Raw genomic sequence first — 16,236 nt, forward strand, 5'->3', positions numbered from 1 at the left:
CTTAGAAGCTTTTAGAACGAGCACTGCCACAGGATACGAGCAGTGCACGCGTAACAAGTGGACACATTAGTCATTTAAACATGCGTGCCAATGCATGTGACGCGGCTATCGGTATAAGCAGTCTCCAAATGCTGGAATGCATGCTCTTCAAAACGCTAACGATCCGCTGCTAATGCAGGACAACAGCTCACAGTGGACTGAACCGAACTCTAAACTAATGCACTTGAAAAGAACGCCTACACGGCAGCGTGAGGCACGTCGAAATGCCTGGTACTGGCGTCGCAGTTAACCACATACGAATGGAACTGGCGGAAAAAATAAACAGAAATGCTCACCAGTATACGCGCGACTTAAATTCACATACGTGGATGGTTGGCACGATACTTTGTACCCGCGTATTTTCGGAGAACATACAATGCATGGACTGGAAAAGCACTCGATCGTGAGCTGAACGGCACATTTGTTATTTTCCTGGGGTGACGACAAGCAGTGAATAGTTCTCACGTCGTCGTCTACGTTGTATTCCTTGGTCAGTCGTAGCAAGGAATGGAAATGATGCAAACGCAAACGTATTCCAGTCAGTGGCGTAGCTAGGTCATCTGGCACCCGGGGCCCATAGGTCTTCTGTCACCCCCCTCCCCGGGTGTAGCCGGCGGAAAGAGGGGTGTCTTCAGACGTATATGACACCCCCCCCCCTCACTGGCCCCTTGCACCTGGGGCCCACGGCCCCCCAGCCCCCCCTGTTGCTACGCCACTGATTCCAGTACACAACAGCACAGCACACTGCAGAGAAACTCCACTCACCGCAGTCGATTCCTCAAATACATTTGTTATATATATAACCTCTAAAACAACACGACTGAGCGTGGTGGCTCTGTGGTGTAATGGTTAGGATGTGTGCTTTGAATTGTATAGATGCGAGTGTACGCGGGTTCAAATCCACGTGATGTATAGAGCAGTGTGGTTTTCCATGACTATGTGATTCCCTCGACTATTGTGTTCTAATTAGACTATATGTCTCCTGATTGTGAAATGTGCGAAGATAATTGCGGATAAATGTTAATTAGCTTTTTTTTCTCCGCAGTGGCGTTCGCGACGCATACGCATAAGGCCGATTCCGAGCAGTCACGCCTCATGGTAGGCAGCAAATAGCCAGGAAAAATGATTTTAAAATCCTGCATAACTTTCCTCACGCCTATTCTGCAGGCCGCTTGGAATTGGGCTACTGACTCTGAGGAGCCGCCTAGGGAACGGTATATCAGCGACCCTAATTTGATCTGATTTCCTGCCTGCATGCGTGGCCAGGACCTTCGCTGAGGGTATTGGGAAGAGTACTAGCACTCTGTTTGGGGGAGTAGAAGTACTCGGTCTGGTGGAGTGCCATTACCCGTGCGGTGAAGAGTATTAGCACTCTGCAGAAGAGTACTAGCACTCCCTGTGGGAAGAGTATTATCACTCTGCGGAAGAGTACTAGCAATCCCTGGCGGTGGAGTAACAAAACTCTGTCAGCAGGAGTTGACCTACTCTCTCTCAAAGAGGGTCGATCTACTCTCGAAAAGAGAGTGAAATATGGGACAAGCCGCTACTCCCTCAAAGGGAGTGCCCGGCACTCTCTTTGTTTTTAGAGTGTAGTCAGGCATTACAGTGCTTGTGTTGTGAGACATTAGCTCAAGCGCAGGGCACAGAGTCCTTCGCAATAGTTTCTGTGGGCACTATTGGACTAGTTCGTTCACAGCTTAAGAAGGATGTGTGGCGCAAGGTTAAAACTGCAATAAAGAAATAAGTTGAGACGGAACAGTGGCAATACGCGATCAGTTGGTGACATTTTCTTCAAATTGATATTTTATCGTTGCGGATTTGAATTTGCCAGCTGGGTACCGGAATCGCCCTCTTTACAAATACAGATAGAAGAGCAGATGTATGTTTTTTGCTTGAGGTGTGGTGAACCAGGATGTGCAGCAAGTAGTAACTGACCCTCCACGCGTTTGTAATGAATCCTCTTCAAGCTTAGATCGCCTTATCGTAACTAGGACAATTGAAATATTTAAGGTCACCATGAATTGCGATATTTTTGATGAGGCTGTGGTTTCTTTCGCGAGTAGTCTTCGAATGCCTGGCATGCATGGCTCCTCCTAAAAATTGTTCTGTAAAACCTTTACCTAGTAGTCCTGGATTGCCTTGATCTGATGGTAAGCTACTTTCAAGGTTCCGGTGCAAATAATCTCTAGGATTACTCGATTACACCGAAAGGAACGAAGAAAACTAGAACGTAAAATCTCTATAAAACAAGAGAAATGTTGACTTGAAAACAAAACTGAAGCGTCTTCAAAAAAATAAGTACTTCGACTCACATTGCTGAAACTACTCAAAGGACGCTTAGGAAAGCATTCGTGCATTCAAAATGTCGTTATAGTTACGACATCCTGTCTAATATTTTGAATATTCCCACCAAGAATTCTGGGCCGTTTATTCAGGCCAAAAAATATTATTGAGGAAATGGAGCTCAATTGGTCGAGAAATGTCGACACAGGTTCCATTTCGGAAGTTAATAATGTTCTAAAGATGTTTATTTGTCAGAGCTCGGAACAGCGCAACGTCGACGGGCAGGGCAGTCACAGCTTCCAAGCACGAGAGCCGTTGCTGAGCAGGCACGCTCGACCCACTAGCGCTTAGAGCCAGTAGCGCTGAGCCCACTAGCGTCTTTCTTCGCTAGAATGTGCATTTTAATAGTGCTTTTTTCTCCATATGAAATAGTTTTACAAACTTGAATATTATTTTCCTAATGATGGCATCCATTCCCTGGTAGTCTTTCTTTCGGTGCTCCTTAACAAGAAGACTAAAACATCCCAGATCCTGGACGGCCTTGAAACTGCGTTCCTTCATTACTACGCTGAAATGCTTGCTTCATTTCATGCTGTCTTTTTGCTAACTGGTGGGTGGCACATGTTCTTCATATACAGAAAAAATGACATACTACGCCAGGAGAAAATTACCACTCGATATATCTTACTAATTCGTGGTGTAAGGAACTTGAATATATTACCGCTAAGTACATAAATAACTTCTTGACATACAAAGACACTACTTCGATCTTCAGGAAATATTTTTTTAGTCACACAACGAAGCAATGTAACGCACACTTTTGCAAGCGTTCTCTCTAAACTTCGACAAGCTGACATATCTTCCTTGAAATTCCTAAGAGCTTTCGATCTTTTTCACCGCATAAATTATTCGTTAAACTGAAGTACATTGGCCTCCGCTGTTTCATAATCAATGAGCATGCATGGTCTTAAGTAGCGCTAACTTGAGGAAACAGAGGGACAAAGAAAGGAGACACAAACCAAGCGCAACAACTTTAAAGTGAAATTTTTTGGAAGAAAAAAACGAAACTTACGCACGCACGAAAACAATATGACAGAGACCCTTAGACTACTTACATACAGGCATGAAAAAACAATGTAGTAGCGTTGGTGAGATGCTTTTCTGCGCGTTCCTTGTCCACACAAGCTCTTGCTGGCGTTTTAATTGCACCTCGGTTGGGCCAAATGAAAACGCGCCAAGCATATCAACACGTTCGCTAGCCCCTGAGGAGTTCTTAACTCTAACGACCCCTAAGCGGCCTTCAATTGGACAATAATGCTTTTTAACGCGATAGCGTTAAGGAGCTCGTGTCGCAGAAAAGCCGGTGTCGTCGGCGTCAGTTTCGGCGTCGGCGTTTGCGGCGTTGACTGTGAGCGATAAATCACGGCAGGCGCTTCATAAATAAAAAGCAACTTCCAAGATTGGCCCGGTGGGAATCGAACCAGGGTCTCCGGAGTGTGAGACGGAGACGCTACCACTCAGCCACGAGTTCGATACTTCCAAGTGGTGCAAACGCGCCTCTAGTGAATGCGGTGTTGCCTTCGAAACGAGCCGTGGAAAGTTATACTGCGGTGTGTATCGGTAATTATGAACATGTAACGTACAGAAGTCACAATTACACGAGTTGCGAAGTGTGTTTCCGCTGCATTTCTTCTGCGCTTTCCGCACACGCAGAGCCATCTTGCGGCAAACACAGAAGACCCCCTCCTCTCAATGTACGGCGCTGGCCCGACAGGAGGCGAGCCGCGCGCGCATTGGGACCGCTGCCAGGCGCGTCGCGGGACTCCCTCTCCCCTGACGACGCTTCGCCGTGCTCCGGGTTGCAGAATCAAGCGCCGTTCCTTTCTTTAGATTACTATCTATCTCTCTGCCTGTGCCGATCACGACGTTTGGCTGGCGTAGATCGTTTCCCCTCCGAGACACCGAGTTCTTTGGTTCGTTCCGTTCGCTCAGGCGCACGTTTCGTTGCCGCGCCGAACGCTGCGTTGCTCGACGCTCACCGCGTGATAGGTGGGCGCTAAGTCCGATGCGGGGCGCATCATCGTAAGTGATCGCTGTGCCGTAGCGCATTGTCTTATACCCCTTGGCGGGTCGACGGGAACGCTGTCGCGTCCCAATCTTGAAGGCGAAGCTTAAGCGTCCTCCAATTATTATTTTGCACGCTCATGACGTGGCGCCACCTCCTACCCATTGGCTGTGCCGTCACGTACACAATGACGCAAGCACTAGGCGACACGTTTAGTAGCTATGACTCGGTAGACGCGATTATCAAGGAGTGCCGCTATTTCGAACTGATGAAGAGTCACCGCTTTAGGCAGCAGTTCGACAGGCTACTGACTATAACTTCAACATCTTCGTGTGAAGTAGAGTAACGCGGAACTCCTATGTCTTTACAAGAAAATTTTACGTGGTTAATTTGTCGTGAGCTCGAGGCCATCTCTGCCACCATTCCTCATCAGCATTGCCCAGGCAACACATGTTCTGTCTCGCTTACACAGACAGTTGTCAGGCATGGGATGGCATATTTAGGCCTCCCGTCTCTCTGCGGCGTATATTATGCCGCTGTCAGTCTGGACCAGCCCCGCCCAATCACTGCTTCCCCGCTTTCTGCGGTCCAACTCGCCATCGTAACCCGGTCGACTCGAGGCCGAATTTTTTCGATTGGTCGCATGTTGGACATAGTCATTGCCACAGTCGTTGCTCATCGCCTCCTAGGTGGAGCTTCCCGTCCGACCGTCCAGATGAAGGCGCTCCCCGATTCCCTGTGCGTCCATCTACGAATACCGACAATGTACCTACGACCTTACGAAGCAGCCGGTCATCACCACCCCTAAGTCGTCGGTGTCGTTCGTCGCAGACCTGCCGCTCTTCTTCCCCCGCGTTCGGGCCACAGCAAAACTCGTCGGTGCAGCTCCCGGCGATGGCGCTACATCAACGACCCGATCTACAAATACACTGATCACGTTGCATACCCTTAGAAGTATATTAGACGTTGAGGTGGATGGCGTCCCAGTGAAGTGCTTCGTCGACACCGTTGCGCAGATGTCCGCTAATGAGTGCCGCCCTTCGCAAAAGACTCAGCATATTCCTCACGCCTGCCGTACCGTGCACAGTACGCGTTGATGGCGGCAGTACGCCACTGGTTCTCGCCATGCGTACAGCGCGAGTAACGATTGCCAGCCATCAAACCACAATCTCATTTATTGTGTCAGAGCGGTGTCCGCATGATCTGATTTTTGAGCTGGACTTTCTTTCGACCCATTCTGCGCTAAGAGGCTGCGCTACAGATGTCGTGCAGTTGGACCTTCTTTCTGAGAGCGACTTTGTTTCTGATGCACGTCATCCGTCCCTGTGTTCTGCCGAATTCGCCTGGTTGTCGCCTCAAGCCGCTGCTACTGTACCTTTTAACGCACGACCACATGTTCCTGATGGCGAATAAATGGTCTCTCCGCTTCTCGTCATCCATCTACAGCATGGCTTCACGTTCCCAAGTACCGTTGTTTCCATTGTCGATGAATCTGCTTGGCTTCCCATTCTCACATTTGGGTCTGTTGCGCATGTTCTTCCCGGTAATGTGACAGTGGTCCGTCTGACACAGGTGCACGAGTACCAGATATCTCCTCTCGCGCCCACTATTTCTGCCTCTGTCAGCCCTATTGTCGCCTGTTCCTGTTCGGCTTCGTCACCCTACCACGACATCGATAAAATAGTCCCTACCAACCTCTCCCCAGCTCAAATTGAAGACCTTAGGCGCAATCTCTTTAGTAACCGCCATATTTTTTTTATTTTGATGACCGCCTGCTTGGCTGGACAGCCGTAGTCATTCATCAGATTAACACCGGCGATGCAAGTCCCGTGCATCGCCGCTTTACCGCGCGTCTGCTCCAGAGCGCAGCATCATTCAAATCTAAGTCGTCAAGATGCTGAAGAACATCATCAAGCCTTCCCCTAGCCCCTGGGCCTCAGCAGTTGTCCTGGTAAAGAAACACAACACCCGGAGATCTTGTGTTAATTATCGCCAGATCAACAGGATCAATAAAGAGGACGCGTATCCATTGCTTCGTTTCGATGATGCACTTGACTGTCTACGTGGGTCGAAATATTTTTCACCGATTGACATCCGTTCGGGCTCGTGGCCGATTGCTGTTGATGAGAAGGATCGCGAGACGACGCCGTTTATACGCCTGATGAACATTTTAATTCAAAGTCATCCCGTTAGGGCTTTGCGATACCCCACCGATGTTCGAGAGCAGGATGGACGCTCTTCTACGAGACTTGAGGTGTACCATCTTCCTGTTTATTCTGGATGACGTAATCGTGTTTGCGCCATCTTTTTAAACCTACATTGATCGTTTCGCGACAGAGCCTGCTGTCTTTCGCGCTGCGTAACTGCAGCTCAACTCGTCGCATTGTCACTTCGGTCATCGTGAAACAACCGTTTTTGGGCATGTTGTTAACGCCAATTGAATTCAACCTGACTCCGCCAAAGTTCCAGCCATGCAAGACTTTCCTGTGCTGTGCATGCAAGACTTTCCTGTGCTGTGTAAAGTTAAGGACGTTCACAGCTTTGTAGGCTTATGCTACTACTTTCGTCCGTTTGTTAAAAATTTTGCTGAAATTGCTCTCCCTGTCACCGACCTTTTAAAGAACGGCGTGGCTTTCGCGTGGCCAGAGCGACATGACGAAGCCTTCACAGCACTCATCAGACTCGTGACGAGCTCCTTAATTTTATCTCACTTTGATCCTTCAGCACCCACTCTAATGCGTACAGATGCAAGTGGTCACGGGATTGGCACTGTTCTTGCTAGATACTTCGTGGTCAAGAGTCTGTTATCGCTTACACAAGCCGTCTTTTGTCCACGGCCGAGCGCACCTATTCTATCGCAGAACGAGAGTGCCTAGCCCCTATATTGGCGATAGTGAAGTTTTGCTCATACTTAGTTGGTCGTCATTTCCGCGTAATTGCCCACCACCACGTGCTCTGCTGGCTCTCGTCGTTGAAGGAGCCTGCAGGGCGTCTTCGGCGTTGGGTATTGCGCTTGCAAGAGTACCCTTTTTCTGTACTGTACAAATCCGGCCGTCTGTGCAAAAACGCGGACTGCTTGTCCAACGCCCTGCTGACCAACGGGAAGCCACAGACGTCAAATTCGACACCAGCATGATGTCCATCTCAGAGTTCCTCAATATTGGCCATGAACAGCGCCGTGAGGCCGTTCCGCGAACCATCATGGGTTGGTTAAGCTCGCCAACTGCGGTCCCTTCCCTTCGTCTGTTGTGTATTTCCGACGGAGTCCTCTAAAAACACTACATGCGCCCTGACAGTGCTGACCTAGTCTCAGCCGTATCGGAGCACCTTCAACGCACCGTGCTTCAACAACTCCACGACGCGTCCACCGTTGGGCGCCTTGGTGTTACTCGCACCACTGACAGTGTCCGGCACCGATTCTTCTGGCCCGACCTCTGCCGCTTTGTGCGCCGGTATGCGAATACTTGCGACCTATGCCAAAGCCAGAAGCCCACTCTCATGGCTCCAGCTGGGCATCTACAACCCATTGATCCTCCTACTGAGCCTTTCTTTCGTGCGAGACTCGACCTACTTGGCCCTTTCCCTTCCTCAAATAACGGCAACAAATGGGTTGTGGTTGCAACTGATCACGCCACGCGCTTCACTAATACAGGAGATGTACCTACAAGTTGTGGCACTGACGTCGCCGATTTGCTCATACACAGCATCATCCTGCTGCGCGGTGCTCCACGTCAGCTCCTCAGGGATCGCGGACGTTATTTCTTGTCAAACGTCATTGATTATATCCTCCGCCTATGCTCTATTGAGCTTCAAGTAGCCACTGCTTGCCATCCAGAGACTAACGGTATCAGCGAGCGACTCAACAGAACTTTACAGACATGCTAGCAATGTACTTTAGAAGAGTGAACTGCTGGGCTAGTTGGTTATCTGACATAATAAACGAGATTTGCGCCAAAACCACACACACAAGAAAGCGTCCGTGTTGTCTCCTTGTGTGCATGTTTTTCAAGCAAAACGCGCTTATTATGCCACCTATGTACGTTTCTCCAGACCAACAGGACTGGGACATTGCTCTGCCATATGTCATCTTCGAGTACACTTCGTCCTGCCATGACACCGCAGATTACTCACCGTTTTATATAGTGTTTGGCCGTGATCCCATTTTGCCCTTGGACACTGTACTTACATAAGTCACACAGTCGCACACCGCTTATGCCCGCGATCCGATTTCTATGGCAGCGCAGGCCCGTCAGACTGCCCGCGCTCGCCTCATTAATTCCCAGGCTTCCATAATTCCCGTTATGTTCAGTATTTACCTGACTCCCTCGTGCTCCTGTGGTCGCCATCTCATCCTTTGTGCCTATCGGAAAAACTGCCGTCGCGATATTCAGCTCCCCACCGAATCCTTTGACACCTTCGGCAGATGCAGAACAGGACGTGCAGGCAAGAAATGATGATGATGATGATGATGTTCTTGTTGTTGTTGTTGTTGTTGTTGTTGATGATGATGATGATGATGATGATGATGATGAAGAAGAACTGTTGTTCCTGGACGTTTAGGATGCAATGTTCTTGTGTCAGCTGGTCTCTAGCATTTTCAACAACATTCGTGCTCAACAAAAGCCCTTCCATAATATCCTAAATCCATACAGTGAGGTTGTTTGAGAGGTTGGTCAAACAGAGAGGGAGATGTAGTACGATAAACATGAGATGCTAAGATACGTCGGAAATTATCGTGCTTCAATCCTTGTACATATAACGAAACAGAACCGAGAACTACTACGCCCAATAAACGTGTGTGGCGCCGAACAAATAATATTTTGTCTAGCCAGTTAAAATTCTCATTAGGACAAAGCTTTTAGCGCAATTCCAAATGACAAAGACGTGACAGAGATAGAGGACAGCGCTAACAGGGTACTCGACTTCTGGCACGTCCCTGTCTTTTTGAAGTGCGCTAAAGGATTTGCCGTCAAGAGTAAATCGCACCAACTAACCCAAGAACCAGCCTTGTTGAACTTCAGTTAAAATTATTCTGCTTCCTTGCTGAGGACATTCGCGTACTTATCTTTCAGTTCACACATCTTGTCCTGTCCCATGCCATGTTCACACTGATTTATTGCTGCAGCCATTTTTTCGGCTGCCTCAGTCTCTCTCAGGTTTACTTTTGTACAACGCTTACTCTCTTCTTTTTTGCAGCTTTGAAAGCCCAGCGAATTTTACCTAATCTCTTGAGATAAACACTATTATGCTTTGTTGTTGCTTTATTGTAACGTATCATATTGTATTGTTGTTGCATTGTAACTGGGTGGTGCGTCCTTGTTGATTTGTTGCCTTATATCCCTCTTCAATTCCTGCTTTTATTATCAGCCTTGTTACGGTTCGTTCATTAACTCTCTTATATTATTCTTCGTGTTCTAAAGGCAGATATTTGTCGGCGACCAGCACCCTGCTCACACAAGTTTCTACCCTTAAGATATTTAAGTTTGCTTGGTTCTTGTAAACTAATTTCCTCTTCCGCTCTTCAAAATAAGAGCAGTCCTAGACCTCACTGAACTATGATCATAGCAATTTGCGCTACCTAATATTTCTACATCCTGCACGATCGTAGAATTAGTGGAGAATATGCAATCTATTTAATTTCTTGGTCATCCGTTATGACATATTCCATGTCTAGTTGCTTTTACTGTGTTCCTAAGAAAGGTATTCGTAATTCGCAATTTCTTTCTTTGGGCGAATTCTGCCAAGATATCTGCTTTAAAATTCCTAGAATCGGTGCCGTATTGTCGAATTTCTCGTTTCCCATTCAATTTTTTTTCACTTTGCATTAAAATCCCCCATGACCACAGTTTACTGAGTTTGCCCTTTTTTCATTGCTACTTCAATACCTCATGAAAATAGTTTCTTTTTTCTGCCATAGATGCGGCAAGTCTGAGCGTAGGCTTGTACTACGTTTATTCTGTATCTTATATTTACTTTTATTACGACGACTGCTACCCTCTCATTATTTTTGGAGGATTAAGATTCATCAGTATTGCTCGCTATTTATTTGTGAGTTAGAAATCCTGCCCCCTTTACAATGCCTGTGCAGCAATATATCCCAGTACATAGGATACGCGGCTCTGAGTTGTTCTGTGCATCTTTAATGCACATATACACCTATCACAATGACATGTGTTGTTATATTGTCGCAGGGATTCAGGAGTTCAAGGGGAAGAAACTAAAGCATATATTGCTATATTTACAGGCTGCTGCCACAGAATGGCTGACAGCATCTCAGGTGGCATGGCATGTCTTCTTTCTCTTCGCAGTGCGAAGCGGTCCTTTAACGACATGCTCATAGGCGGTGCGTCGTAACGCCCCTCCCGAGGGACTGAGCACCATAACGCCGCCTTCAAAAATCAGCCAGGACTGCTGGTGAAGCAGGGAGCATCGTAGTAGACTTAAAAGAAGCAGAAGGGTGATATGTGTGCGCAGTGATTAGGTAGTAAGCGTCGTTCAGCTTACGGAGAACTTTGTAGCGTCCTGTGTAACGAGGTAAGAGCTTCTCACACAGGCCTTGGTGTCGAGACGACGTCCACAGTAGGACCAGAGATTCAAGAGGGTACTCGACTTTACGGTGCCGGTTATCATAGCGATCTTTCTGAGAGGCCTGCGACGCAAATAGCCTAGTATGAGCCACCTGGCGAACCATTCTGGCTCGAGAGATGACGGCTTCAGCATATGCGGTTGGTACAGGGGGATCAACAGGAAGGTTCTTTTTGAAGGACAACGCCGGGTTGCGGCCGCAGAGGAGAAACAACGGCAAATAACCGACGGTGTCATGCCGGGACCAGTTGTAAGCAAAATTTGCGTAGGGTAGGGTGGCGTCCAAATCACGGTGATCATGCACTAGAGCCGTACATGGACAGCTTATCCGTGATGGTCCAGTTGAGGCGCTCGGTAAGACTATTGGTCTGTGGATAGTAGGCTGTCGTAAGGTAATATACAGTAGAACAGCTACGAAGAAGTTCGTCAATCACCTTTGCTAGGAAACAGCGGGCACGATCCGCAAGATGGCGGAGCGGAGCCCCACGTCGAAGAATGACGTCATTGAGCCGAAAGTCTGCAACGTCTGTAGCGCAGATACTAGACGTGATGTGCGTGATGGCATATCTTGCTGTATAGTCAGTTGCGACGGCTATCCATTCGCTGGAAGATACGGACGTACCGAAAGGTCTGAGCCAGTCAAGGCCGACGCGAAAGAAGGGCTCCGATGGAATGTCGACAGGTTGAAGCAGGCCAGCCTGTGGAACAGAAGAACATTTGCGCCGTTGACAGCGCTCATAGGCAGCAACGTATCGCCGCACAAAACGATACAAGCCAGGACAAAAAAAAAGCACCATCGCGCGCTGTCATAGGCGCGTGTGGTGCCGAGGTGTGAGGCAGTTGGGGCATCACGTAGCTGTTGAAGAATTGTGGTACGCAGGCGTCGAGCAACAAGTAGCAAAAATTATGGCTTGTCAGATTTCATGTTGCGACGGAACAAATCATTGCGTAGGCCTACTGACGTAGAGAAGGCTTGGAGCGTGCGGAAGAGTTGTTGAATGGTGAGCTTTAGGGATTCATCCTGACGCTGTTCGCTGTCGATGTCCCGTACATCAAATATGGCGAGCGCACTGGTATCATTGTCGTCGTCAGCGAGGCTAGCAGGGTGCATCGGATGGCGCGAAAGACAATCAGCATTGTGATGCAGTCTGTGAGATTTAGAACTTATTGAAAATTTGCCCGATGCTGGGCATAGTGGAATCCATCATCCATCATCGTGGTGGATTATGGTAGTCGGTGGCATGCTGGGTGACGGGTGGCATGGTGGGTGCTGGGTGACATTGTGGGTGCTGGGTGGCACGGTGGGTGACGGGTGGCACGGTGGGTGCTGGGCGGCATGGTGGTTGCTGGGCATGGTGGCCGCTGGGCATGGTGATTGCTGGGCACGGCGGGTGCTGGGTGGGCACGGTGGGTGATGGGTGGCATGGTGGGCACTGGGTTGGATGTCATCGTGGGCGCAGCACGTCAAAGGTAAGTTGTGTGATGAATTGAAGGAGCAGCCATTGCTATTCGGAAGCTCATGACGGGCTATCTTTATGTGATGTTGAGTCTTGTGAAGTGTACAGTCTGTATATACATGTTGCCAAGATGCGGCTATTTTCATGCCATAACGAATCAATCTGTAAAGCACCATAGAACGTAGCATATCATCACACTTTATTGAAAAAGCATCACAGGACTTGTACTGTATTTACTTTTCCACTCGTTTGCCCTGGCGTCCTGCTTGTGTAAAAGAAAGCTCCAAAGGTGCTTTCGCAGGGAAGCAAGGTGGTTCTCCGGATGTGGTGCAGGTGGCATCATGGGGTGGTCACTTATGTATTTCTCCAGGCAGTCTAAAAGGAGAGTGCAATAAATATATAAGTAAATTGTTTTTCCAATGATTTCTAGCAATAAGTGAATGAAGGAAATCTGCTCTCATCACTTCAAAAAAAGATTCAGATAACAAAATGCAGCAAATGTCACACACAAACATGCTACCCAGGGCGCAAGCCAGCACAGGTTTATTTGCAGTGAGAATGCATACACATGCATCACATTGTTTTGCAGATTTACATGGAATTTTTGTATGTTTTTTGCCAAAGCCAGGGCTCTTCTCATCTGGAGGTTGGCTTAACTGAAAAATTTAGACACATGGGAGCTGTACTCAAAGCCTCATGGGGTGGATATTTGGCTTCTGATTTTCAATAATTTGTCTGCTCTTCGACCACCCAAATTCCTGTCAAATTCGGAGAGCCACAATTTGGCTACACTGTCTCGAAGCATGCAGGAGAGCTGCAAGGTGCAAGCTGTCTGGTTTGTCCATTCTATCATTTGTTAGCTTTACTTGTTGCTCGTGCAGTTGGTGAGGAAATCGTAACATTAGCATTTGCCATATAGGTATAAAAGATTTCATGTAAAAGCTGTATAATGGCTGGCTTGCAAGCTTTATTTAGCTGCAAATGATGGCAACTAATCAACAACACAATGAACAACACAATCAAACCCCGGCCCTCAGTCCCCAGCAGCTGCGAAGCAACTGACCACGGCGGCGGTCAGACCTGCGACGCTGCAGAGGGTGCTAAGAATCACTGGCTCCGGACAGGCCGCCATTGGAATATGAACCTGGCAACGTTTAACGCTAGAACGTTATCAAGTGAGGCGAGTCTAGCAGTGCTATTGGAGGAATTAGAGGGCAGTAAATGGGATATAATAGGGCTCAGCGAAGTTAGGAGGCCAAAAGAAGCATATACAGTGCTAAAAAGCGGGCACGTCCTGTGCTACCGGGGCTTAGCAGAGAGAAGGGAACTAGGCGCCGGATTCCTGATTAATAAGAATATAGCTCGTAACATACAGGAATTCTATAGCATTAACGAGAGGGTGGCAGGTCTTGTTGTGAAACTTAATAAGAGGTGCAAAATGAAGATTGTGCAGGTCTACGCCCCTACATCCAGTCATGATGACCAGGAAGTCGAAAGCTTCTATGAAGACGTGGAATCGGCGATGGGTAGAGTGAAAACCAAATACACTATACTAATGGGTGACTTTAATGCCAAGGTGGGCAAAAAGCAGGCTGGAGACAAGGCAGTGGGGGAGTATGGCATAGGCACTAGGAATATCAGGGGGGAGTTATTATTAGAGTTTGCGGAACAGAACAATATGAGGATAATGAACACCTTCTTCCGCAAGCGGGATAGCCGAAAGTGGACATGGAGGGGCCCGAACGGCGAGACTAGAAATGAAATAGACTTCATACTCCGCGCTAACCCTGGCATCATAAAAGATGTGGACGTGCTCGGCAAGGTGCGCTGTAGTGATCACAGGATGGTAAGAACTCGAATTAGTCTAGACCTGAGAATGGAACGGAAGAAACTGGTACATAAGAAGCCGATCAATGAGTTAGCGGTAAGAGGGAAAATAGAGCAATTCCAGATCAAGCTACAGAACAGGTATTCGGCTTTAACTCAGGAAGAGGACCTTAGTGTTTAAGCAATGAACGACAATCTTGTGGACATCATTAAGGAGTGTGCAATGGAAGTCGGTGGTAACTCTGTTAGGCAGGATACCAGTAAACTATCGCAGGAGACGAAAGATCTGATTAAGAAACGCCAATGTATGAAAGCCTCTAACCCTACAGCTAGAATAGAACTGGCAGAAATTTCGAAGTTAATCAACAAGCGTAAGACAGCTGACATAAGGAAGTATAATATGGATAGAATTGAACATGCTCTCAGGAACGGAGGAAGCCTAAAAACAGTGAACAAGAAACTAGGAATTGGCAAGAATCAGATGTATGCGTTAAGAGACGAAGCCGGCAATATCATTACTAATATGGATGAGATAGTACAAGTGGCTGAGGAGTTCTATAGAGATTTATACAGTACCAGTGCCACCCACGACGATAATGGAAGAGAAAATAGTCTAGAGGAATTCGAAATCCCACAGGTAACGCCGGAAGAAGTAAAGAAAGCCTTGGGAGATATGGAAAGGGGGAAGGCAGCTGGGGAGGATCAGGTAACAGCAGATTTGTTGAAGGATGGTGGGCAGATTGCTCTAGAGAAACTGGCCACCCTGTATACGCAATGCCTCATAACGTCGACCGTACCGGAATCTTGGAAAAACGCTAACACAATCCTAATCCATAAGAAAGGGGACGCCAAAGACTTGAAAAATTATAGACCAATCAGCTTACTGTCCGTTGCCTACAAACTATTTACTAAGGTAATCGCAAATAGAATCAGGAACACCTTAGACTTCTGTCAAGCAAAGGACCAGGCAGGATTCCGTAAAGGCTACTCAACAATAGATCATATTCACACTATCAATCAGGTGATAGAGAAATGTGCGGAATATAACCAACCCTTATATATAGCTTTCATTGATTACGAGAAAGCATTTGATTCTGTCGAAACCTCAGCAGTCATGGAGGCATTACGGAATCAGGGTGTAGACGAGCCATATGTAAAGATACTGAAAAATATCTATAGCGGCTCCACAGCCACCGTAGTCCTCCATAAAGAAAGCAACAAAATCCCAATAAAGAAAGGCGTCAGGCAGGGAGATACGATCTCTCCAATGCTATTCACAGCGTGTTTACAGGAGGTATTCAGAGACCTGGATTGGGAAGAAATGGGGATAAAAGTTAATGGAGAATACCTTAGTAACTTGCGATTCGCCGATGATATTGCCTTGCTTAGTAACTCAGGGGACCAACTGCAATGCATGCTCACTGACCTGGATAGGCAAAGCAGAAGAGTGGGTCTAAAAATTAATCTGCAGAAAACTAAAGTAATGTTTAACAGTCTCGGAAGAGAACAGCAATTTACAATAGGCAGCGAGGCACTGGAAGTCGTAAGGGAATACATCTACTTAGGTCAGGTAGTGACTGCGGATCCGGATCATGAGACAGAAATAATCAGAAGAATAAGAATGGGCTGGGGTGCATTTGGCAGGCATTCTCAGATAATGAACAGCAGGTTGCCATTATCCCTCAAGAAAAAAGTGTATAATAGCTGTGTCTTATCAGTACTCACCTACGGCGCAGAAACCTGGAGGCTTACGAAAAGGGTTCTACTCAAATTGAGGACGACGCAACGAGCTATGGAAAGAAGAATGATAGGTGTAACGTTAAGGGATAAGAAAAGAGCAGATTGGGTGAGGGAACAAACGCGAGTTAATGACATCTTAGTTGAAATCAAGAAAAAGAAATGGGCATGGGGAGGACATGTAATGAGGAGGGAAGATAACCGCTGGTCATTAAGGGTTACGGACTGGATTCCAAGGGAAGG

The 16,236-nt window shown here is 47.4% G+C and overlaps 1 protein-coding gene across 4 annotated transcripts in view; it reads right to left on the minus strand.

Moving 5' to 3' along the window:
- LOC139054901 (uncharacterized) overlaps window positions 1-16,236 on the minus strand; it is a 443,055-nt gene that overhangs the window by 189,102 nt on the left and 237,717 nt on the right. The window contains exon 1 of one of the 4 annotated variants that reach the window (XM_070532628.1): window positions 8,704-8,824. The exons of 2 other annotated variants lie outside the window; for them this stretch is intronic. In XM_070532628.1, coding sequence (XP_070388729.1) covers window positions 8,704-8,738 — 35 coding nt within the window. In that variant the 5' untranslated portion in view covers window positions 8,739-8,824. Of the gene's footprint in view, window positions 1-8,703; window positions 8,825-16,236 lie in introns of those variants that run through there. One more of the 4 variants, XM_070532630.1, reaches the window with a different exon arrangement.

This window comes from Dermacentor albipictus, chromosome 1 (assembly GCF_038994185.2).
Source record: "Dermacentor albipictus isolate Rhodes 1998 colony chromosome 1, USDA_Dalb.pri_finalv2, whole genome shotgun sequence".
Taxonomy (NCBI): domain Eukaryota; kingdom Metazoa; phylum Arthropoda; class Arachnida; order Ixodida; family Ixodidae; genus Dermacentor; species Dermacentor albipictus.